This window comes from Sceloporus occidentalis, unplaced genomic scaffold, assembly GCF_023333645.1.
Source record: "Sceloporus occidentalis isolate IW3139 unplaced genomic scaffold, rSceOcc1.0.p SCAF_38, whole genome shotgun sequence".
Lineage (NCBI taxonomy): Eukaryota > Metazoa > Chordata > Lepidosauria > Squamata > Phrynosomatidae > Sceloporus > Sceloporus occidentalis.
The window spans coordinates 3,312,204-3,337,407 of NW_028317018.1; the positions used below are offsets into that span (position 1 = coordinate 3,312,204).

At 37.1% G+C, this 25,204-nt stretch overlaps 1 protein-coding gene across 4 annotated transcripts in view; it reads left to right on the forward strand.

Moving 5' to 3' along the window:
* Positions 1 to 25,204, forward strand: part of LOC149290639 (unconventional myosin-Ib-like) — a 78,753-nt gene that overhangs the window by 28,846 nt on the left and 24,703 nt on the right. For all 4 annotated transcript variants that reach the window (XM_089488364.1, XM_089488366.1, XM_089488365.1 and 1 more), the window contains exons 3-13: positions 970 to 1,064; positions 8,540 to 8,644; positions 9,556 to 9,602; positions 10,027 to 10,090; positions 13,666 to 13,764; positions 14,504 to 14,607; positions 15,160 to 15,307; positions 16,768 to 16,886; positions 17,565 to 17,651; positions 18,200 to 18,265; positions 21,604 to 21,708. In XM_089488364.1, coding sequence (XP_089344490.1) covers positions 970 to 1,064; positions 8,540 to 8,644; positions 9,556 to 9,602; positions 10,027 to 10,090; positions 13,666 to 13,764; positions 14,504 to 14,607; positions 15,160 to 15,307; positions 16,768 to 16,886; positions 17,565 to 17,651; positions 18,200 to 18,265; positions 21,604 to 21,708 — 1,039 coding nt within the window. The remainder of the gene's footprint in view (positions 1 to 969; positions 1,065 to 8,539; positions 8,645 to 9,555; positions 9,603 to 10,026; positions 10,091 to 13,665; positions 13,765 to 14,503; positions 14,608 to 15,159; positions 15,308 to 16,767; positions 16,887 to 17,564; positions 17,652 to 18,199; positions 18,266 to 21,603; positions 21,709 to 25,204) is intronic.

Sequence of the window (25,204 nt, forward strand, 5' to 3'; positions counted from 1 at the left end):
TGCAAAAGGTTGCTATCAATATTTCATGTTGTGGGGAAGGTTTGTCATCTTGTTCTGTAATATGGTTAAAAGCCAAGATTACTTCCTGAGCCTGCCTGTCTGCTGCGGTTTTGTGCATTCCATATAGTGATGTCACTTGAGTTCCATGTAGCATTCCCTCAGGGGCAAATGAAAAATGAGAAGTAAAGAAAATGGCACATACTGTTCTGGCTAGAACCTCAGAAACAAGTAGCATGGTCAGCAAAGTGTTGATTTGCTAGAGAGTAGGATCCTACAGACTTGTATTCTGCAGAGTCAAATATTTACACATTTTTTAGATGGCAAAAAAGACATTTGATATGAATATTTATGATTAATATCAGTAGAATACAACCTGATGATTTTTGGTCTATTAGTTTTGAGCAGGTTATTAAAGGACTACTTGAGTAAACTTGCCTTTCATATCTGAAACTAATCATGTGAGTACCAATGTTATGAGTAATTGAGACAGACCTGCTGGTCCCATAGATTTTGTTAATTTATCTTTACTTTTGCAACATGTAATGGACTTGTTGAGCCATTATTTGGTTTGATAATTCTGAAAAAGTTTCAGTTCTTCAGTAGCTGTGGAGCTATCAACTCAACCTGTTGAGCACCAGACCAGATTGACAAACCAAACGGAAAAACTGCTAATCTAGACTTTATATTGTATGTTGTCTAGTACAGCTTCAGGGGTACACGTGAGACTTTATCCCAAATAAAGTGAGGTTGCATAAATAGGGAGTCAGAGTTAGTGCCCACTAAGATTTAGGCGTGTATGGCTCTTTAAACACATGTACCCTTAATGCAAACTATGAGACCGGAGGGCATTATTGTTCTGATGGAATCATTTTTTTTTTTTCTTCAGTAGTTACTTCGGGGAGTTTTTCCAAGTTGGGTACAATGAGATTGTAAATATTCTAACATTTTGTTTTTTTACCTATATTACAGCTATGCCCTCGCAGATGAAGCTTATCGTTCCCTGAGAGACCAGGATAAAGATCAATGCATATTAATTACAGGTGAAAGTGGAGCTGGAAAAACAGGTATGGTGTAGAATATTTTGTCCTAAACTGCTTTTGTAGATAAATCCAATTTTCATAGACATGTAAATATCCATAGATGACCATATAAACAAATTAAAGGTGCTGTTCCACCTACTCTGCTGAATGTAACTCTTGTAACGAAATGCAGCATTAGCAACTTAGTCAGAGACACTATTAAGTTAAGACAAAAAAACTCCTAGGCACTCACGCAACTCTGTTTCCATAAATGCACCTAACAGTAGCTCTCATCATTCAGACATACTCAACTGAGACTCAAAAGAACAAAACTTGCAACACACAGCCACTCGCACAACTCACCACAGGACACATTAAATATCTTCTGTAACTGCAATTTTGTGGGTTAAAAGATTAGTTATGCCATGAATGAGAAATCTGCTATTCCCTTCTAAGGAGAAACATCCTAGATTTTTTTAAATATATTACAGCACATCTTTTCTTCATTAGAATAATTGAAGCCATGCTCTACATAAGAGACAGTCATTTCCTGTGGCTATAAAAAAAAAGTTCTTTAATAGTTATTGTGGGCTAGTGTTGTATTTTACAGTTATATTTGCCATTAACTGATGAATGCTTTAGTTATTTTATATTCATTTCAATATGCATTATAAACACACAGTATTTAGTGCACGTCACAAATCTTAGTGTTCCTAAATTTTTTTTAAAAAGTTGCATAGTTATTGTTTGATGCTTGGCATTTTTGAGCTGCATAAAATTACAAGCATTAGAAATGTGACATCAATGATCTAATTGATTTACCTGAAAATCATGATTGAGTTTAAGAAAAATAAAATAGGTTATCTGTTGTGGAGCATGTGCTATACTCCTAGATGACAATCACAAAAATACCGGTTGCCAAAATCTATTTAAAAATCCACTCTTCACCAACATATACGGTAAACTGTATAAGGAATAACATCACCTATCCAAGACAAGTGTGAACTGTTGGAAGTAGTTAACTATTATGTCCACTAGGGACCTGGCAATAGAAACAGGAGAAACAGTGTATCAACTATATCAAGAGCAGGCATTTAGAAAAAAGCAAGTGTTACTGCACGAAGCTATGATAAGCTAAGTATCAGAAGGTTTCTGGAAGTCCCTTTCCAAAATATATAATCTTCAAAAAAAGGTATATACAGCTGCAGGTATCCACAAGAAGGATACAACAGATGTATTGTATCCATTTAAAAGTTCCTGAAAAACATCCACAAACAAACATGGCCATGGCACTCCAATAATCCCAACCAGTTTCAGCATTTTCTACACCATTATCAAGGGAATTAACCATACAGTAAATCCTGGAACTCTCCTGAACACTGTTGTCTACCAGGCCTTTACTGTTGGCCTTTTGTGTCTATTATGGGGGAGGTGATCTCATCTGTGAGTTGTCCTGTCACTTGACATGGCTAGCTTAGCCTCCCCGGGCCAAGTTTCACTCCCTCCTATCTCCTATGTGCAGCAAAATGTGCAAGTCTCTATGGTATCTGAAGCTCCCAGGTATGCCTTTTGGTTGTGGGCTTGCAGTTTTCATGTTAAACTAAATCCTTCTGCAACCTGTCCTGGAAAGGCACCAGGGGACACACACACGTGTCTGGGTGTATGTGTAATAGTCATGTCTGTGTACACATCTGTATATTTAAATATGTTCTAGTACACCTGTTTCTGGCCTCTGATATATTAATACAAATTCCTACATATTCTGGGAAAAAGCTCACAGGAAGCTGTGGAAAGAACCCCATGGAGTATGGAATGTAAACAAATGTGATAAGATATGTTTTCCATAAACTGAAGAACACTGATACAGAAACCTCTAAATACAATGTCCCTTTTTCCATGAAATAATCTTAAAACCGGTGATCTTTTTATGCGGTACAGTATTTTTTTGTGGAATCTCCTCTAATTAATTCTGGTGGAATATCTTCTAAATATATCAGTGATATATTAATAAAGATGGCTGGCATGGAACGGAGCCAGAATGGTGCTCCCACTAGACCTACCATGGCGAGGGGGTCCAACCTAGCATTTGTGACCGCAGTTATGGCACTTGAAATTAATTGATTTGAGAGGCAAATCTTTGGGGATAAACACCCTATTGTTTTGCTTGAGGGAATACACAGATCCCTTTGGACGGACCATATTAGAGCTCTGGATTGATTATTATTATCAGCAGCAGTAATTAAAATTACAATTTTTTTAATCTATCTTCTAGTAATATATACATCCTCTCATGGTCCATAAAAAATGTCAGCCTTCTAAATGTGGCCAACCTCTATGTGGAATAGTCATACATTTTGACACCTATGTTAATCTGTTCACCAAAACCCCTCAATCCTAACCACTAAGGACAGAGCAGGAAGAAAACTTGACACTTGGGAAGAAATATAACAAGTATGTGCCCAAAGGCTCCCCAGTGGGAGGTGCCATCGTATCTACTTACGTTTTATTGCATTATCAACCTTAGTGGTTAGGCTTGTGGGTATATGAGAGAGCAGGTTAATGTGTTTCTCAAAAAGTATGACAATTCCACCTTAGTCATTATTATTGTTGGTTAAACGTTATACAGGAGGGAGTGCAAAATGTTTTTTAGGACCAAGGTCTGCTTTATTTTAAATGACACCATACACAAAAGCAAGCCTTTAGATTAAGATGCTGTCATATTGTATAGGCAGTATTATAGACCAGCCTATATTCTTCATTTGCATATTTATTTGCGTATCTATGTAGGCAGCTGTGGTCGGTGAAATTGTGAAGCCTGTGTTAGAAACCGAATTTGAGACTGACCTATAACTAGGCCTTTGATCTGTAAAAAACAAAACCATTATATTTGTGCATTTAGCACGACTGGGTCCAGAGCCTTGCCTCAGAAAGGGCACTCAAATGCACACACATTAATTTAGCCAGACACTGATACAACCAGACACTCACACATGCACACACACACGAACATACCCAGACACGCACCCACTCTTAGCGATGCAGCTTGCACACACAGTGCAAGCTGCTGCTCCGCTCCAACAGGGTCAACCTCGCCTTCTTGAACTTACCGGTATAAAGAAGTAAATCCAGCACTTTAGACTTGCCTCTTTATCCCTACTCATGAAGGGTGCTGCGGTCTGTCAGATCCACCCATGGTGTTTAAAAGAAATTTCTAAAGAAATATAGTGGGGATCTAGGCTTAATACACATGCCCACATGTGGTTCTGTATGGTTCTTAAATGATTCAGAACGCCTTCAAATGATATCTATTCTTGTATGAACTTTATTATAAGCATACATGTATTATCCATATTTACTCAACATTAATTGCAGTAGCTCATTGAAATTCCTGTTTTTTGGTTTGGTTTGTTACAAAGTAGCCTCATTAAAAGACCCACTTAAAGAAAGAAGAAAAGCAAAATCTGTTTTCTGCAGTCATGGGATCATTACCAAGAAGAAAAATATGTATTAAAATATCGTTCAAGGTTTTATTTAGTCTGCGTTTTTTGTTTTTGTTTTGCTTTTGTCGCAAAACAATGGCCTATACTATGGCTGTGCAATAAGCAGCTGGCACAAGGCACAGCTGGCAAGACTGAATACATTTGCCTCTTAGTGCAGTGTGCCTTTGGCAACTAATACTACCAATGATTGATGTGCCTACATTATTGACTGCAAAAGAAACTCAAAGGTCTTTGAGCTAAAAAATAAGATACCATTTTTTTTTATAAGTGTAAATAAAAGCAGAATATATTCAGCAGTCGTATAATCGAATCCATTGAGATTTCAACCCACCATAAATATACACCATCTCCAACTAAAATTAAGATTGAGCTAGGTTGTGGTTTGGAGTCTGTCCTCCAACAGATGTAAATTCGATTGCCTTCACCTGCTTGCCCACCATAAAATTTTTCTTTCCCCCTATGGTTATTAGGGACCAGTTCTTGCAACAGTTTCAGAATCAAATTATTGCTTATTTACAAAGCAGTAGAAGTGCATGAGACAGCCATCTGTTTGATATTAGCTAATCCTGACTCTTACCTGGATGCAAAATGATTCAGAAGAATTTAGCAGCATATCTACTTAGGCTATCTACCTGATGACTAAAGCCTAGCACTGTGAGGTGGCTAGTTTGCCCAGGTCTAGATACCAACTGTATTTATATTTGATAAATGTGGTTTTGGGTATTCTGAATGTAGTTATCAAATTTTGTCTTTTTTTGTTGCCCCCCCCCCAGTCTTTTTGTGTGTGTGTATGGTTGAAAATGGGCATCAAGTGGAACAGTACATGTAATTGTGGATTCAGTGACTCATCTCCTGTCTACCGCTGTTCCATTTATTTGCCTGCATGCATGCTCTCATTGCTTTCTTCTAACCCTGCAAAAGGACAGATAACATTCACAAAGCTCTTTGATAATCTGTTTTGGCAGCCCTTGTCAAGTTATTCTGCATTTGTCGCATTAGCAAGTACTTCCTTGTGTGTTATCACATTTTCATGAAAGGAACACTATCGTGGGACATTTAAATCCGTATCTACATTTAAATGTAAAAGAACATGGCCTGCTGCTGAGTGGGAATAATTTTGTTGACAAGCTGGCTGTGTGTGTGGGAAGCAGGCCTCAAGGGTCTTTTTTACAGCCCCTTCTACTGTATTACTGGATTTGATATTGTCCTTACAAAACAAATGGTCTTCGTGAATGACACTAGTGTGCTGGTTTTGCAGTTGAAGGGGGGTAGCTCTTATGTTAACAGCATTGGGTTACAATTTTTTATCAATGTAGACATATTGTTACCTGTTACACAAAAAAACCCATTAATATAAAAGGTATTTTTAAGTTGGAACATATTGTAAGTAATAACATTTTGACAAAGTAACTTTCTAAAACCCAATTAAGTGACTTTAATATTAAGGATACCAAATATCCAGTTACTATTCAGACCCTTACAGATCATGAAGCCCTGTCCCACTCATTGTTTATATGCTATTTATTAATAAGTTGGATGGATATATATGTGTGTGTATATATATATGTGTGTATGTATGTATATATGTGTGTGTGTGTATGTGTATATATATATATATATATATATATATATATATATATATATATATATATAAATAATTAGGGCTGAAACAACAAATCGATAAAATCGATAATAATCGATAACGGAAATCGTTGTCGACGATTTCCGTTATCGAGTGATCGATTCGTTGTTTACTTACCTCCGCGAGCGTTCCCCGCTTCTGCAGTCTCCGCCTTCTTTTAGTTACGTGACGCGTTCCGGAGGTAAGTATTCTTCATGTCTGTGCGAATCGCTCTGTGCGAGTGGCTCCATTCGCACAGAGCGAATATCTGTGCCTAATATATATATATTAGGGCTGCAACTAACGATTATTTTAATAATCGATTAGTTGGCCGATTATTTTTTCGATTAATCGGATAAAAAAAAACAATATGCAAATTTTTCGTTTATTTAAAATAATTTAATGAACTGGATGTTAAAAAACAACTTAAAATTTACATTAACATTCTTATTTTGTTATGATGTAATAAAAAACAATATTTTCAAAGTACAAGAACCCAAACACAATATTTATGAAACAAAATAACCCCAAACATTCTGAAAAGAGGTGGACTATTACTGTTTAAGAAACTTTGCCCCAGCCCTGGCACTTTGCACCCAGAACTTTGCGCCCAGCCCTGGCACTTTGCGCCCAGCCCTGGCACTTTGCGCCCAGCCCTGGCACTTTGCGCCCAGCCCTGGCACTTTGCGCCCAGCCCTGGCACTTTGCGCCCAGCACTTTGCGCCCAGCACTTTGCGCCCAGCACTTTGCGCCCAGCACTTTGCGCCCAGCACTTTGCGCCCAGCACTTTGCGCCCAGCACTTTGCACCCAGCCCTGGCACTTTGCACCCAGCCCTGGCACTTTGCACCCAGCACCCAGCACTTTGCACTTTGCACCCAGCACTTTGCACTTTGCACCCAGCACTTTGCACTTTGCACCCAGCACTTTGCACCCAGCACTTTGCACCCAGCACTTTGCACTTTGCACCCAGCACTTTGCACTTTGCACCCAGCACTTTGCACTTTGCACCCAGCACTTTGCACCCAGCACTTTGCACCCAGTCTCCAACTCTGCCCTGCACCCTGCCCTGCCCCCACATTCTGCCCTGCCCCCACACTCACACCCTGCCCCCACACTCACACCCTGCCCCCACATTCACACCCTGCCCTGCACCCACATTCACACCCTGCCCTGCACCCAGTCTCCCACTCTGCCCTGCACCCCCACTCTGCCCTGCACCCAGTCTCCTGCCCTGCCCCCACACTCACACCCCGCCCTGCACCCACACTCACACCCTGCCCTGCATCCCCTGAAACCCCACCCCCACCCCCGCGAACCGCTCTGTGCGAATGGAGCCACTCGCACAGAGCGAACCGCATGAAGAATACTTACCTCCGGAACGAGTCACGTAACTAAAAGAAGGCGGAGACTGCAGAAGCGGGGAACGCTCGCGGAGGTAAGTAAACAACGAATCGATCACTCGATTAATCGATAACGGAAATCGTCGACAACGATTTCCGTTATCGATTATTGATTTTATCGATTCGTTGTTTCAGCCCTAATATATATATAATATGTGTGTATGTATGTATATGTCTTTGGTATAGTCCCTTAACTGCATTAAAAAATCATGACAGGACTTTGGTTTTAATATTTTAATTGCTTTAAAAGACATTTAATTCCTACTTATTTTCACAGTTTTAGCCAAATGCCTTTTTAACTTATTTGATAAAGGTTAAGTTTTAACAAACTGGGAGAATATCATTCTTATGTGATGGTGTATCCTGTTTGGGTTACCCCCAGTTCATATTCCTTCATGTTAATTTCAAGCTCTATAGATATCTAAATAAAATATGGGTTTGGAATGTCATCTGGTCCGCCATTTTTAGTTGATTTCACAACATATTAGAAAAAACTCTCACCATCATACGCTTGTATTCGATATCATTACTACCTAATAGTATGACGTTTAAGTTTACCTTCTGATGAACAAAGAACACAGTGTGTAGCAGTACTTACTCTGAGCCTCCTTTCTAGAATGCTAATGGCCTAGACTGCTTAATTGTTAAAAGGCCGTGAGTTATGGCTGTATTCTTGGTGGGAAAACTAATAATATAGTAAACAAACCAATAAGCTATGAATAATTCTCAAAACAAAATGTTATGCAACATATTACTAGTAGATTCCCTGTAAGGTGTTATCTTGAAATTTGAATGTGGTATTGTAACCACAATAATGTGTGTATTAATGTCTTGTATTAAGTCATTTAAGTAAATTGTATACCCGGTACACTAGAAAATTCTGAAATCCATTTACCTAACATTTTCTTTGGTTACTTAAGTTTCCCACTTTGGTCTGTATTTCTTATACAACTTTGGGCTTCTGGTTTGAAACATTCTGTATTTCTTACTTCCTGCAGAGGCCAGTAAGCTGGTAATGTCATATGTAGCAGCTGTCTGTGGAAAGGGAGCTGAAGTTAATCAAGTCAAGGAACAGCTTTTACAGTCAAATCCAGTTCTTGAAGGTATGTAACTAGTGTTTGTATCTGCTGTTTTTTATTTTTTTTATATGTTCTTCCTCATTGTTTCCGCTACCTTTTGAAAAGTTGACAATTGCCTTTCATTGGTGATTAAAGGGACCCGTCAACCACCATATGCCCTTTAATGCATATGACAGCTGTGTGGTCCCTTTACATTTTAATGGTTATACTTTTGCATATGTATGGGGGGATGTAATATTAGGCTGTACCCTACATTTTTTTTGCACCATGTCAGAATGAATGAGACGGCCTTCACCAGGAGTTCACTTGCCATCAGTCCTGTCCAGTGTAACAATGGATTGGCACTTCATTGGCTGCACATGTACTATTTTACATTGAAACATGCAAGAGGGGTTGTGTATGTGAGCATGAATGTCTGTGTGAGCATAGATGTGTTGTGTTTCTGTGTGAGCATGAATGTGTATATATGTGATGACACAAACAAGCCTTTTTTTAAGGCAATAATGGCACAGACTAGCTGTTTGAGGGGCAAAGATGGCACACGCAGAGTGTTTGGGGGTTAAGATGGCACTGGCAAGTAGGCTTGGGGCAAAGATGGCACTCACAAGCTGATTTGGGGGGCAAAGGTGGCACTGTGGAACATGTTGAGGAGCCTTGGGGCAATGGTTTGGCAATGTGTGGCCGGCACTCAAATTGCTTTAGGCAGCCAATCAGTGGCAACATGTTAGACCACAGAGGAGGAAGGCAGCTGCAGGGCTGTAGATGCTAGCTCAGGTGAGTGTTTTGCTTTGTATTTTTTTCATGTAAAAAATGCATATTAAAGTTCTCATACGATACTTCAAAATGCAATATTCTTTAGTGGGGTGTCATTTTTCCGAGGATGCTAGGTGAATGCACAGTGTACTCCTATAAATTGCTTTTTATTTATTTAACAGCATTTGGCAATGCAAAAACAGCAAGGAATGATAACTCTTCACGATTTGTGAGTATGTTATTGCAGAATATGTTTGTGCACTCACTTGAGGACAAACTTTGGATCACTTTTTTATGCATTTGTATTCACTATCTAGACCTGACCTGACTCTCTGGTGCTAGATCTCATACACTTCAATATTATTTGCTTAAATATTTTTCCCTAATATTCCTATATAACATATAATAACATGGAACTTTACTACCTCCTCCCTATCCTACAAGTGGTCTTCGCTCTCAAATATAATGCAGAACAGCATTTTAAAACTAACCTGTTATAGTAGTAGCAGTAAAAAAAAAAAACAAAAAAAAAACCATTTCAGGTTAGCTGTTATCTTGCTGTCCTTTAAACAAGTGTCTAATTTGATGTCTTACGTAATCAATGGTCATTTTGTAGAGCACTCATTTGTATTTTTATTTTTTGTTTTAACCAGGGTAAATATATGGACATTGAATTTAATTTCAAGGGTGATCCTCTTGGTGGAGTCATAAGCAATTGTGAGTATGTTCACTTTTATACTTGTCATAATTAGCAGTCCAACTATGCAGAGAATGTTATGACCGTCAAAACAGTAACGCTATCAGTCAACATTTTATAGTTTGTTACTAATGTCTGTAGACCAGTGTCTGTAGAACTTTTTTTTTTTTTTTTTTCCCCCCAGTCTCCATCTATGCACATCCCTGCTTTGTTTCTAATAAATTGAATTTGATAAGGCTATGCAGTGGCTAGTAACATAACCAGACAGTTTTCCCTTCATCTGTCGTGACTGTTTGTCCTTAGTCAGCTGGATTTTTGTGTTTATCGCTCACATGACTGGCCCAGTTAAGTTCATGGCCAGATCCAGGCACCCGTCAGAATAGCTGTGTTCAAAATCGGGAAAACATTTCAGTGACGGAACAAGGTCACTTTTGTTTTATTTTTTTTAACTTTTTTTTTTTTAATTTAAAAGCACAATACAAAACTTTAGAAGAATAAGGCAAAGCATTTTTTTTGGTTGTAAAGTGCATCAAGTACTAGTAGTTGTTGAGAGCAGATTTTATGGGGCGTTATGGATCCATATGGTTTAGCAGTGGCATTTTTAGGGCAGCCATATTGACCATCAGAGATTTATTGGGGCAGTATGTTGATAAACACAAACATAAGTATATAAAATCCTTGAATGCTTGACTACCATATGTAAGGGATGAAGCTTCTATGGGAACGTTAGGTGTTTTTGAAAATCTCCAAATGTTGATCAAGTCATATTTACATGTATTAATGTGTTTATTCAATAGAATGATTTGCGATGTGTCGAAGCGGCTGTTCTGCTGTGTATAGATTGGTTTCCGTTCCAAAGACAAATCCTATTTTTTTTTTGTGCATGAACACAAGCTGGAACATTTCTATATTAGATGTCATGTTAATGTTCTGAGTCTTGTTGTTTACAAATCAAGTAATTTGTTTCATATGATTTTGGTGTCTTTTTGAACTTTCCTTTTGCAATTTTGGTTGCTTTCGACTACATTTTATGATCCGTCCAGCATGGGGAATGAAAAGCCCCTAAGGCTATCAGGAGTTGTACCATGTAAGAGAACATGGAGCTCCACATTTACCTTGGTAGCTAATTGACATTTGAAAGCAGCACCTATGCATACTTTCCTGTATGGATGTCCATGCAAGTGCTTGTATGTCCTGGCAGGGAGTGAGTGTGGCATAATTAGTTGCCACACTGGATGTATTAAAATAACGTTTTGGGACATTGTATTTACAACTTCAAATGTAGCCACCAGGTTCTTTGGGGGGGGGGAGGGGGGAAGGGACTTTAGACAAACATGTACAACCAAATGCTTTTATATGCTTTAATGGCTTTTTGTGTGTATACCTTTTTAATGCATACCTACATACAATGTTTGTTGGATAGGGCTATATTGTGTATGTTGAGCATGCAGTCTGCCACTTATATATTTAGCTGCTTACTTGGCCAGTTTCCTAGATTTGCCTCTGGCCTGAATGCTCCCAACCCTCATCTGCTATGTATGATTTACACACTGGCATTAAATTGTGTATGAACTATTTATGGTGCTGGTAGACAGCGGTATGTACTCTTTCCAATACCTTAATATGGTAGCTTTAGGATTATATAGGGGTCCACCAACAGTAGTTATCCCAGGGCCACATTAGCATTTCAGAAAGTCCTGCCTTTGATCTAGAAGAAAATATAGCTTTTTTTTATCAGTTTTTATTCAGACATCTTTAAAAACGTAGACTAGTAACACAGGTATGTCCTTATAATTGCAGGGCTTGTTGAAATAGACAATAAATTATATGCTCTGAAAAGAGACTGAATTTCAGATAGTCGGGCTGCTTAAAATATGCTTTACAGGTAGTCCACAGAACTCCATTTAGATTTATTCTCAGGCCGTCTGTGACAACCCCCAAGTGTCATTTTAAATAAATGCGTGGTCTAGTTGGGTTTTTTTTGTTCATCTTATCTATTGCTAATGTTGTGTGGAATTAACACTATTTTGCGTTGTCTATTGTTTAAGTGCTTTACTTCTTAGGTTAAAATTAGTTGTTACATTATAGGTACTATTTTGTTAAAGTTGGATATAAACTGCTTCATTTTGTAAAGAAGAAAATCAAATACGTATAGTAACTTTTGCCTGTCTGAGGATACTTCTCTTTGAATGTCTACCTGCTAAGTAGAATTTTTTGTCCCTATCAATGTAAGAAATGTGAGGGGTAATAGAGGTCCTCTATGTAGGACTTTTTGTTATGCCTTCTATAGCTGATATCTACATAATTTGGGTGTTAATCGAACACCATGGATATAAGCGTATGCATATGCTGGTCCATGTAACGCATTATATGTTCTCTACATTAACTCCAGTAACTTTTTTTTTTTGGGGGGGGGGGGGTGGCGATCAAAAATACATTAACACACACAAAAGTGTTGCAGCAGCTGTGGTTCTGTATGCATTAATTTGCTGATTGTGTGAGCAGTAAATAAGCGGTATAGTTCATGACCTGATCCATTTGTAGTGAAACATGTGTTTTTCAGTTTAGTGGGCTTAGTGGTCTTTTGTTCGCGCAACGTGACCATTGATACAAACCACTTTGGATTAGCGTTTTTAGTAACATAATTGCCATACTAGAGTGGCACAAAGAAACTACATGTGCTTGTAATGAAATATTAATTAACCGTTTGTGCTTCTGTCTGGGTTTAAACCTACCTGTTAATGACTGTTTTGATGAGAACAAGCAAAAGAGCTGTAACATGCCCTAAAGCTTTTCAGCAAGATAATCCTTACTTTTCAATATACTTCTTGTTGAAAAATGAGAGGGTGAGGGGTGAGATGCATGACGCACTTGCCATTAATGAGGGGGTTTCTCACATAAAATAAAAGAAACTGAGCTCACTTGTTTAATGTTTCATTCGTTTGTGCATGTAAACCATAGCTGGATAAGTTTATGTACTTTGTTAGGAGCCATTTAGATTTTTTATGCTACATGTGGCCACCTGGATCTTGGTGCAGCAATGACATAATATAGATATATTTCTCATGAGTGGTATTTCAAATGTTCTTATTAATTGCCCAGGGCTGTCTCTTGAGAAAGAGGCAGGTCCCTTTGGATTTTTATGCCTACTTTCTGGCATAGGTAGACAGGCGAGTCGAAAACGATGGCATAATACGCTAGTTTACTCTTTCTACCCTGCTTTTACGCAGGCTATGCCCTTTAGGCACAGGAGAACTAGAGCAAAGCTTCATGTTTTGTTCTTTGTTTTCATCTAAATAAATTGTCTGTTCTGTGGCCTTCCATCAGATACAGGGGTAGTAGACTATTCTAAATGACAACACATGGGCAACATTCTAAAGTTTACATTTTTTTTATAACTGCTAGTTAGTGTTCCAAGGAATTTCAATAATTACCGAAAAAATACAATGTTTTGTGTTTTTTTTTTTTTTTAAGATAAACTAAAACAAAATTGGTCTATTAACAGAACCCCCCCCCAACAATTAAGATTATGTAATCTCTGCAAATTGTGTTTTCATTCCTTGTGAATATAAATGAAATATTCTCCCTCCATAAGATCTATTGGAAAAGTCCAGAGTGGTGAAGCAACCAAGAGGAGAAAGAAATTTCCATATATTTTATCAGATGCTGTCTGGTGCTTCAGATGATCTCCTTGGTAAGTGGGATGTGGTCCTTTTGCTTACATCAAAAGGCCAGTGTTTTGACATACATGTTTCCAAAAGTTGCATCTGATCAGCCAACTAGATAGCTTTTTTTTTCTGAGATCAGATACTTTAGAAATTATCTACGGAACTCAAACGTTGTCCTGATTTGTCTACAAAGCATTAAAAACAGTAAGTCAATATAACCATGTTTCTGAAAATTTAGCGTATTTGCAGTAATTTCATTATAAACAATAATGTAGCATCTTATTTGCATCATTCGGTGGGCTTACCCAAGGTAACTGCCTAGTACAATGGATCAGGACCTGAGTGGAGGCAGGAAAAATGTACACGAGATGGTGGTTTAAATCTTTTTAATTTATTTATTTATTTTTTCTTCACGATGGAGGTTTACAGACTGGGAGTGTTTGTAAAACGGTTTCCAGCTGTTATCTATGTGCACAATCATTTATTGATACTTTGAAGCCCTGGCAAAAACTTGAAGTGGGTTTTAAGGGTAGAATCTGCTACAGAAAGAGGAATTCTGTAATTTCCAAGCTTAAATTGGTAGGGCTCACGGCAACCTCTTTCAAAACCTACAGTGAAGACATTTGTACGCTAAACGTTCTTCCCTGATACATTCTAGACCTTTCCATAGTTTATTTTCCCATGCTGTGCTTTGTTAGTGATCTTAATTTGATAAACAAAATCCTAAACGTATTTCTATTCTTTAACATATTTTAATTTTTACAGATAAACTTAAGCTTGAGCGTGACTTCAGCAAATACAACTACTTAAGTCTGGACTCTGCAAAAGTGAATGGTATCGATGATGCATCAAATTTCAGAACTGTCAGGGTAAATGGCCAAATTCCAACTTACAAACGGTTCTCTTCTCATTTTTCTGATAAGGAATACTTATACTTTACTCTCAATGGTAGACTTGTGCTATTTTATTTATTTATTTTACAAATGTTGTTACATTTGTCAGTTTGTATGAATGTCTAAAAACAAGGAAGAACCCCAAAGAAACAAATGAAAATGAAGCAGAAAGCTCGGAATGTTTTTGTTTGCATTTTGTGCCCTCTCTCTCGCACACTTACACATACATGCACACTTTTATTCTCTCGCATGCGCACCCTTTCTCTCTTTCTTGGATGCTCTCTCACAATGGCTCCCTACCACCTCCATGTCTCCACTTCTTGTTCTCTGTTTGTTCTTTCTATTTCCGCAACAGGATAGAGCCCATTTTGTTGTGGAAGTACTACACCTTGTCAGAATAATGCAGACAGACCTGTGTCGAAAGCAGAGCTGCACTTCTTTTTCTGAAAAAACCTTCTGGCGATTATTATACTGATGCTAACATTGATAATGGTCTCTTTTTTTTTTTTTTTTTTTTTTCCCTTTCAGAATGCTATGCAGATAGTTGGGTTTTTGGACCATGAAACACAGTCTGTCCTGGCAATAGTGGCTGCAGTACTAAAACTGGGAAATATTGAGTTTAAGCCAGAAAATCGAGTCAATGGCCTGGACGAAAGTAAAGTCAAAGATAAAAATGGTAAAATCCAAAATGGTCGATATGACTCTTGTTAGTTGTCTCCATTAGTACATTTAAGGACACAGTGGGGCTGAACACGTGGAGATCGCAGGTGTCAATGTCTGTCCAGCTACACGCAAAAGGCCCTAACCTTTTCTGCCATTAGCATAAGAGGGTAAAAAAAATATATTGTACACACGCACACACACTAAATGAGCACACCAAGGATTGTTACTGAGGTTCAGGAGAGTTTATTCACTTTTAGCAGGTATCAAAACAAACTTGACATTTCAGCCCCTGTGGAATGTTGCAATTTTTTAGATGCAGAGCCGATGGTAGCTGTAATGTTAATGCCATAGAATTCACATGACTTTTCCTCAGCATTAAGTTGCTCCATTGCTTCAGAGGAAGCTGGCTCAGGCAGCCTTTGAAGGGGAAGTGAGGAGAAAGGAGGCGAGTTTAGGACAAGGAAATAATTTGTTATGCAAAGATTGCCCCGTCTGCTAATAGAGCTTTTCCAAATCTGTCTGATTACACTGAGAAACCGATAGCACACACCATAATCTACCTGAATAAATATATTCAGTCACATTATAGCTGGTGTGTTATGGACACATTTTCTTCCTCAAGAAGTTCATGGCTATTACAAATTAATGTCCACGTTGCAGTTTCTTGAGATTTTTTTTTTCTTGGCCCAGTTTCTCAAAACTTGATTTGTGTACCTGGTTTGCAGAATGTTGCTTTATGACTATTTTTCGTATAGAATATGTACTCAAAAGTATGTCTGCACTGCAAGTCTTGTCTCCACATTGTTGTGATTAGTGTGTTTAGCAATGTTTTCTGGCATAAACGTCGCTTTACGTACTAGAATAGACTGGTTCTCGCTATTGAACTCTGTATGGGTAAAAAACATACTGAGAGGATACTCAAGGATCATGTGCTTCACAGATGGCAATGTAGATGTTTCACATGCTATCTCTTTGAGACTGGAGTGGAACCTTTATTTTTCCTAGAACTCTAGCCAATGTAAATATGCATTAAAGGACCATGATGATATCACAGATGTTTTACTAAATACTTGATGCAACATTATGATCCATATTTATTTGTTTTGCCTTGTTCATTTATTTATTGACGGCCATGGTCAACAACAAAGGGACAGCATGAGTAATTGACTGGTGGTCTTTTCGCCCCAGTCAGGGATTGCCTACCTTTCCTCCCCAACTCTGTGCCTTTCTGTCAGAAGTTATGTGGCATGGTAACATTGCCTACTTAAAAAAAAAAAAAATGTGAGAGGGAAATAAAAAAAAATAAATAAATAAAAAAAAAAAGGCACCACATAACTTCTGATGGAAAGGCCATTTTATTATCAGAGTTTGTGCCCAAGTCAAAAATAAATTTGACTATACCTTGTGTGATCCATCTGAAATATGTCTTGATAATGGGAATGGCTTTAAGATTTTGTTAACCCTGATTTATAGAGCTGAAAGAGATTTGCGAGTTGATGGGCATCGAGCAAACCGTGCTAGAAAGAGCATTTAGTTTCCGGACTGTGGAAGCCAAACAGGAAAAAGTATCCACAACGCTTAATGTTGCTCAGGTGAGTTTTTGTTAAAGTGTAAAATGGATCTCCGGTGCAAAGCCGGATCAGTAGATGGCAGCAGTGACCATCTTTGTAGTGAACATGTTTTTGTTAGTAATGTTTTTTGTTTTTTTTTATATGAATCTATCGCAACAGATAACTTGCATTACTTTGGTGTTTGAAGAAGAAAAACAGGAATGGTGTCTAACAAAAATATGCACATTTTCTTTTAAAATTTTAAAACCCCAAGCATTTTTGTTAAAGGAGTCATTGTCGTTGAATGTATTCTTTCTGGGACTCAAACAAGTAACCATTTGTAATGAGTGAGCTGTTCACAGTAAAAGAAAAAAATATAAAAAGCAATCTGTCGTCCTATTTTTTCCACTCTAAGAAAGTCCCTATTCTGTTGTGTGTTAAGTGAATACATTGTTCGTTTCCACAACCCCTACCAGGATACAATTCTTATTTTAATTGATAGGGGTCATAATTAAAGATGGGGAAAGATAGGCTGATATTTGTTTTCAACTCTTTAGAGCCTGATATGAGCTTTTGACGCATTGGATTGTGCTTCCTTTCTTGCCCAGAACAAAATGCTATTTCACTGTTGAAATGAACAGCTATAGTTGGTCTGTACTGAGAAACCTGTAGAACATGTTTTACACATTCATGCTAATTTATTGTTCCTCTGACACACAGGCCTACTACGCACGTGATGCTCTAGCTAAGAACATGTACAGCAGGTTGTTTTCATGGCTTGTCCAAAGAATAAATGAGAGCATAAAGGTACCAGTAGTTATTTGATTATCCTTTCCAAGTCACTATAACCATTTTAATGTTCTGTTTTATGCCTCTGAATAGGAAACAAACCTTATATTCGTGTCAAAATGTTCCTTGTCATTTTTAATGATCATTTTCCTATTGTAACAGTTCTGCAAAATCCACTGAAGTGTTGCAAATAACTGAAATGTATGTATTTTGCAGATTGTATTAGCTGCCTCTGCATCTCAGATGTTCATGGCTGGAGAAGCCATCAGTTCAGTATCAAAAAAACCCAACATATTTTATTGTGGAAATATCTTGTACTTTATGTGAACAATCAACAATACAGGGCCAGGATGTGATCCCTTGTACATTTAGGCAGATATTAAGCAGACACAGTGGGTTTTAAGCTCTAAATTTGAGGCCAATACTAGTTTGGAACAAGCGTAAAATAGTGGGCAAATAAATGCAGAGCACTTGCTTTTTTTCCATCGAGATGGCAAGTTTAAATTTGTTACAAAGTTTGTGTTTTGGCATCTGTTTCTAATATAAACATTTTTTTATTTTGTAAGGCACAAAGTAAAGTAAGGAAGAAGGTGATGGGTGTTCTGGATATTTATGGTTTTGAGATTTTTGAGGTAAGACCACTTTCTGCAAAACTGCGCAATTAAGGACTGCGAGTGGTTATTGCTGAATCATGACCTTTAATACTAAGATATGCATTCTCCACCAGATTCTGTAACGGCCAGCAGAAAGTGACTTAATAAAAAATACCTGCTTGTTTGTTTGAATTTGAAATGAAAGACGCAGCAATGACCAGTGCAGTTTCTTATTATTCTTTTCCTTTTTGCTGCAATGAGCACCCGAGTCTATCAGAGAGCGAGCGCAAATCCCCATATAATCACTACTGGCATATCATGATGCCACCTATTTGTTTACTGTTTCTCCTATTCTTATCTCTTTCTTTTGTGTGGGCATATTTATATCTGTTTGATATATCATAAAAATATATTCTGGCTGACTCGTATTTGCCATATTTAAGAAACCACTGTGCTTAGAGAAATAGATATAGGTCATTGCACCATTTTATGTATGTTTGGAGTTCAGACAGAAAGTAGGCTGTTCTCCAGGCGCCTATAACTATATAATGACCATTCCACGCACAGTCATGTAGCCTTCTAGAAATGCATCATTTCATGGCTGTTCTTATTCATCCATGTTGAAAATCCCTTACTATATTAGTCTCCACCACTTCTGCCAGGTGGCTGTTCCACTTATTAGCCACCCTCTCAGTAAAGTATAACTTTTTTACATTACATTTAGCCTCCTACTCTCTAGCTTTTAGATCATGACCACCTTCTAACATTTCTCGTCTTTTTAAATAAACTCTTCCCATGTTTGGTAAATCAATTTATTCCTTTCAATCCCTCTCTTCTCTCGTGCAAGATATATACATATACATATATATATATATATATATATATATATATATATATATATATATATATATATATATATATATATATATATATATATATATATATATATAATCTTTGTCTTTCCCCATGTTTCACATATACATGTGTTAAGTATATATACATATGCGTTAAGTATAACTTAAGATTTTGACTCTTAGTACCGTTCATAATTAATGCTAAAAGCTTTGAACCTGGAGCCCTTTCATTGAGAAGTACTAGACCCTCCAAAATAAATTTAATAAAGCAGATATTCACTCTATACTGTGATTCAATGGGGGTATCTTATTTCCTCCTATCTGCCTTTCCTCTTTAATTTAGCCGTGTGACTAAGTTCTGGCTCTGGTCCTGCTAGAATTAGCTGTGTGTGCATACTTGCTAAAATGAATGTGTGTAGGGTGAAGTGGAGGCAGCAGGCGTATGTCAGCATAAATTATTCTTCAACTGTGCTGAGCAAGGCAGATGACAACAAGTACAACATCATCTTTTTCTCTGTAAACTAAGAACAAGACCAGCTTTTGTCGCTTACTTCTCAGTGCTTCATCACAGCTGACAACAGTAGATGGCAGGGGCTCCATAACCCTCCTTAAACACGGTCACTTCATTTACAATACATACAATAAAATACATAATTTTGGATCATAAAATAAACCAAAATATTAGTGATCAAATTAAGTGACACATGTAAAAGGATTTTAAACAGAAATTTATTGTAACATGACCCTAGAATATTTTACTTGAAATTTTAAAAAAAAATAAAAAAATCTCTTGGTAAAAAGGACATTGGGACCACGACTGGTTTTGGTGTTTGCTATAGTTATAGTGTTTCACACGTATAGAACAAGGCTACTGTGCCTTTTAGGGCAGCTTTATTGTCCACAGTTGTGCTAATCATTGAGAGATTTCATGTTTTGAAGATGTTCTGTAAGTTACAGCTTTTTTAAGTGTTACACATTTGGCAATTAAAAAGTAGCTGGATTTTTAGTGGTTTTGGATAAAATTTTGATGTCTTGATCCATCCATGTCTCTGTAAACAAATGTTTCTAACAGAATGCCAGAAGCACATAATGGAAAACAAATTCAACTGTTCAAGGGTTGGGAAGGGCAGGGCCTTAGATATTTCACATATCTTTCTAATTTTCCCACCATTGCTTTTTTATTAAGCATATCGGCATATTTTCGTTTTTCAACATTTCCGTAACACACATACATACACACACACACATACATGCATACACATATATATATATATATATATATATAACTACAGTAAACTAACCTATTAATCCCACAATACCATAGTCCATGACATCATATCTTTATTTTGCCATTTTACTATGCATTGGCTTTTTATAGCATTTTCATCCCACCCTGTACAGTACCTTTTGCCGACAAAATGGCGTCGTGTAATCGGGGGTTTCGCACTTTTGACCTAAACTCCAACCCGTGTTTGCCCCTGCATTATTTTAATTTGATTTCAGTATTGACTTCTGTATGTATGGTCTCCACACTGTAATGGCTAGATACGGTTGTCTCTTTATTACTGCTTAGTATCTTTTGAACTGACTGTACTTTTTGTGGATTTCTGCTTTTTACCCAGAACTCCGTAAGTATCACATTCGATGCAGTGAGCGTTCTTTGCATGCTTCATGTAAACTAAACCAGCTTCAGTGAGTTCTAATGCTAGCTGAACTTTTGATGCATTGTTTGGGACTAGACCTCTTTAGTTTAACTTCTGCTTTCTTCCTTATGTACTTTATGTACTTTTTTTTGGGGCCGCTCTTGATGAACTGTGTGTTTCCAGGCTTGGTTTCTGTTTCCATAAATGGTTTTATTTTGCAGTGGCTTTTAATGTACAGTAATGCGAAGCTCTGCTTAAATATCCTACCATCCATATAAATGTTTATGTAGTATTTTGTATCTAAAGTATTATGTGAAGTTAGAAAAGTTCTTGCCTGCACATGTATTCAGACAGCAGCCTTGCACAGTATGTTCATTTGTACAATTTTTTTTTTTTTTTTTGCATGGAATAATTTAGGAGAAAAAAAAACATTAAAAGAAAAACTTGTTTGAAATGGTTGGCAGCAACATGAAATGTGCCGCTAAGATAGAAAACCACAGTTGCTCCTTATATTAAGTACCCTTTAATGTTAAGAGAACTTCTAAAGTATGGCCCCAGAAGCAGTGTTTGAAGCTAGCCCTGTGAGGTCACATACATGCAACCCATTAAAAGGAAAGAAGGCTGAGCAGACGGAATCACAAAATATTTTAGCCACTAAATTCACAGATTGAAAACTGTGACTCGATTAGAGTGTTTAAAACCAGATGGATCTTATCTATATTAGTAGATATTACCTAGAACTAAACATTCTTGTAGTAGCAAATTTGATCCATATATTTATGAACCAAAATCATTAATCTGATTGGCTAATAAGGGAGTAAAATGTTTAAAAGATTTTGTGTTGTAGGGAATTGGGATTAACTGTCTGATATGTTTCTAGGAAAACAGCTTTGAACAGTTTATCATAAACTATTGTAATGAGAAGCTGCAGCAGATCTTCATTGAGCTAACGCTTAAGGAGGAGCAAGAAGAATACATTCGCGAGGTAACGTGCTTAATGTTATTATCTGGTGTGTCTCGGCATCTTATAGCTATCAATTGAAGTAATGTTTAGACTTTCTTATGTCAAACATGTCGTTCCGGAGGAGTCAAATATGGGCTGCCAGTTGTTGTAGCAGACTCTAACTTCTATGCTTCTTTGCACTAGAATTTTGATTAACTTGACCCCTGTTGAATTTTTGCTTGGCAAAGTGGTAACCATGAAGCGATGTAATGGGACCGTCCTGCTGTTAGGCTTTTACCGTTTTGCGCAGAATTGTCCATTTTACAGTGCCCCGAGAACGTGTGACTAGTCTTCAGTAACCTTTGATGGTCCAATATATTACTGTCACTGCATTGCTAAACCAAATGATCAGACATACCAAATTTATTGATTTTTAACAAGAATTCAAAACTGTTATTGTTGGTGTTTTGTGAACTAATGGGATTCCAAATGAAGTATCGATGGCATTCATATATATCTGATTGTTTTACTTTTTATATGTTCCTAAAAGGTAACATGCTGCAGGGAAATGAAATGTATATTTTTGCCAACCACATTTCTCATATTCAATTTTAAGAGCCTAAATCCTTTTCAGAATAGTGGTGTTGCTGTCATACATTGTGCCATCCTATGTATTCTGAAACTTGCACAGTAGTTGTCAGTACTGTATCCATACTAGATACTAGACTTGTGCATTCTTATTCGGGCGAAAGATGAAGATGAACATGGCGGTGGCAAAACGTATACAAAGATTAAGACATCTAGCCTACCTTTATCTACGCAGCATCGCAGGGGTTAACGGGAGCTGAAATCCATAGGTTCGCCGTCGGGAGTTAAAGGGTCGTGCGGCAGCTTGGCCCGATGAGACCACTGGTCTCCCCGCTCCAAGAGTTAAAGGTCTGTACCAGCGACGTTCAGGTGCACTTCATTTCTTGATGGCAGAGGAGCCCCCTGCCGGCGACCAATTAACCCCGTATTGAAAGATGGCAAAAATTGAGAAAAATGAATCTGAAGAATGTACACAAATATTTGCACATAGGAACAGGAATACAAAGTTCCCCCCCCCCCCCCCACGAACACAAAGTGTTGGCCGGCACCCAAGTTTACTAGATATATGGATTCTGGAGCAGTTTTATTTCTTCTTCTGTTTTTCAGCTAGTTTTTTACCTATAGCTATTTTGCAATGGGTCCAAGCATGACAAATTACTTTTTATTTTACGTTAAAAAGAGAACATCTAAAGCAGAATTTTTATTCCAAGAAATATGGAAGAGATTTAACACATTTAATGCAGATGTTTCATTAGAATGCCTAACCATATGGCATTTTAAATGGTTATAAACCTGTAGTATGTGGGGGGAAAAGAGTGCAAGGTTATTAGCTTGAATATTAAATTTCCTACAATAACATTTGAGTTTTCACTTCAAGTAGATAAAACCTAAATAATAATGAAACATTTTGTGAATTTAATTATAATACAGATGGTTAGGATTTTTTAATTTTTTTTTACAATAGACTTTATAAAATGTGTTTAAGTGATGTAATATGATGTCACATTCTTAAGTCTGACCTTCATGGACCAGTAAGGGCCCAAAGCAGTTCCTTATAAGTTAGCACATCTATGAACCAGCCCTGTATTCATATTTTTGCAGATTCAGGAAGAACTTGTTTTCGTAAATGAAACAAGGAAGCCCGGAAGCCCATCTGGCAGCTAAGCTTACACGATGATCGTATATTTGCCTGGCATACTTTAATGACTCATTAAGTGGTTGAGGGAGTGCAGTACTTAAGGCCGTTTTTATAGCTTACGTCATTGTCTAGAAATGCATAATATCTATAACATTTATGTTTCAAATGGTTGTAATTTAAACTTACTTCATACTGCAAAACATACAATACCTGTGTGAACACTTTTACAGTGCACCTTTTTGGGTGCTTGATTTCTTATGTAGAATTGATGAGAATGTAGAATTTCTTTTTTTTTTTTTTTTTTTTTTTTTTATGTGATCTCTTGCATTTTGGATAAGTTAATATGGTAATACCCAATTTATATTCTTTCTATAATGTTCAGTAAGAATTCTCTCATCCTTTCTCTACTAAAATATTGCGTGAATATTCAAAGAGCCTGTTAACTATTCAAAAAGCATGTTAATGAATATGGATGATATTAAAGTCCTAGATGAAAACAGTATAGTCTACGTAGAAATGTATGACAATATATTTCTGGTAAGGAGGTAATACAAAGCCATTTATAAATTTCAAGAAATTTTCAGGAAAGCAGATGGTCATGTGACAGGACTTGGCCACCAAGCTGTTATTCCAACTACAGGTCATTAATCATTTACACAGACAAATGAATAAGAGATATTTAAATATATTTTGTAGCAGCTGGGGCAGCTCAGGAACCAGCCGCTGATTTATCTAGCATCTCTGGGGCTTTGGGAGTATATGTAGTCAAAATTATAAAAGGGACCTTATGACAGGAGTTTCTAGAGTAAGAGGTGTTGAGAACAGCAAGACATCCCTCGATTTTGTGTTACATCCCATCCAATACTACTGGATTAGCTTCTAGATTCATCTTTATTATTGGATGAAATAAGAACTTTAATAATTGCAAGCTTTGTCTCTAGACTGTACATATTAATACGTGGAAATGTGTATTGTTATAGGATTCAAATGTCCGTATTAGACTGTTATTTTTTTTAATGCCCCAAAAGAGGATTTTGTATCAGAAAAAAAATGCAAATGGAGCTTATGAAATATGCAATGTAAATATAAACGGTGTGGTTCATTAAACTGCCTACCTCTTCACATAGACTCTCTCACGGTTGCTCACTCTCTCACTCCTCTACTGGAGTAATTTTCAATGCTATCTTGATATTGTGCTTAAAATAAAAAGAAAAAAGGTTTTGTTTCTGAAAATACTTATACCTAAAGTAGGGTCCTAGGAAGATGTTTTGGAAAAGTCTGACTTAAATGCGCTCTTAAATGTGTTTGTATTCCGTTCTAGAGTAGCTCTAGTGTAGAGAAAATGCTAAATATTTAATCTCTTCACCATAAGAACTGAATGCGTTCCAAGATTGCTAGTTCTAGAACAGGTACATTTTTTTTTCTTTTCTAAAGAAAGTGGTTTCGATACTGCATGCAATACTTTAATGTTTTTGAACATATTTTCAAGGTTATCAGTGACATATCTTGGCAGCCTGGCTCGTGTCATACGAAAGGACCTTTGAATGTAAATTAACAGGTTTTCCTTCATTGCAACAGGAAATGTTTTTATAAAATACTTGTAAAATGCCATATTCTGTTTTATCGGCAAAATACTATTGGTGAATTGAGATGGAGTGGCAGATTAGTCCTTGGTACTGGTGAAACTCTGTCGGATTTCACCTTTTTAGAATGCATTTACTATTTAGTGAATAAATCATAATAAGTAATTGTAAAGATTGTGCCATTTTGCAATATGTACCATTATTTACGTATATATTTTTTTTCTTTCTG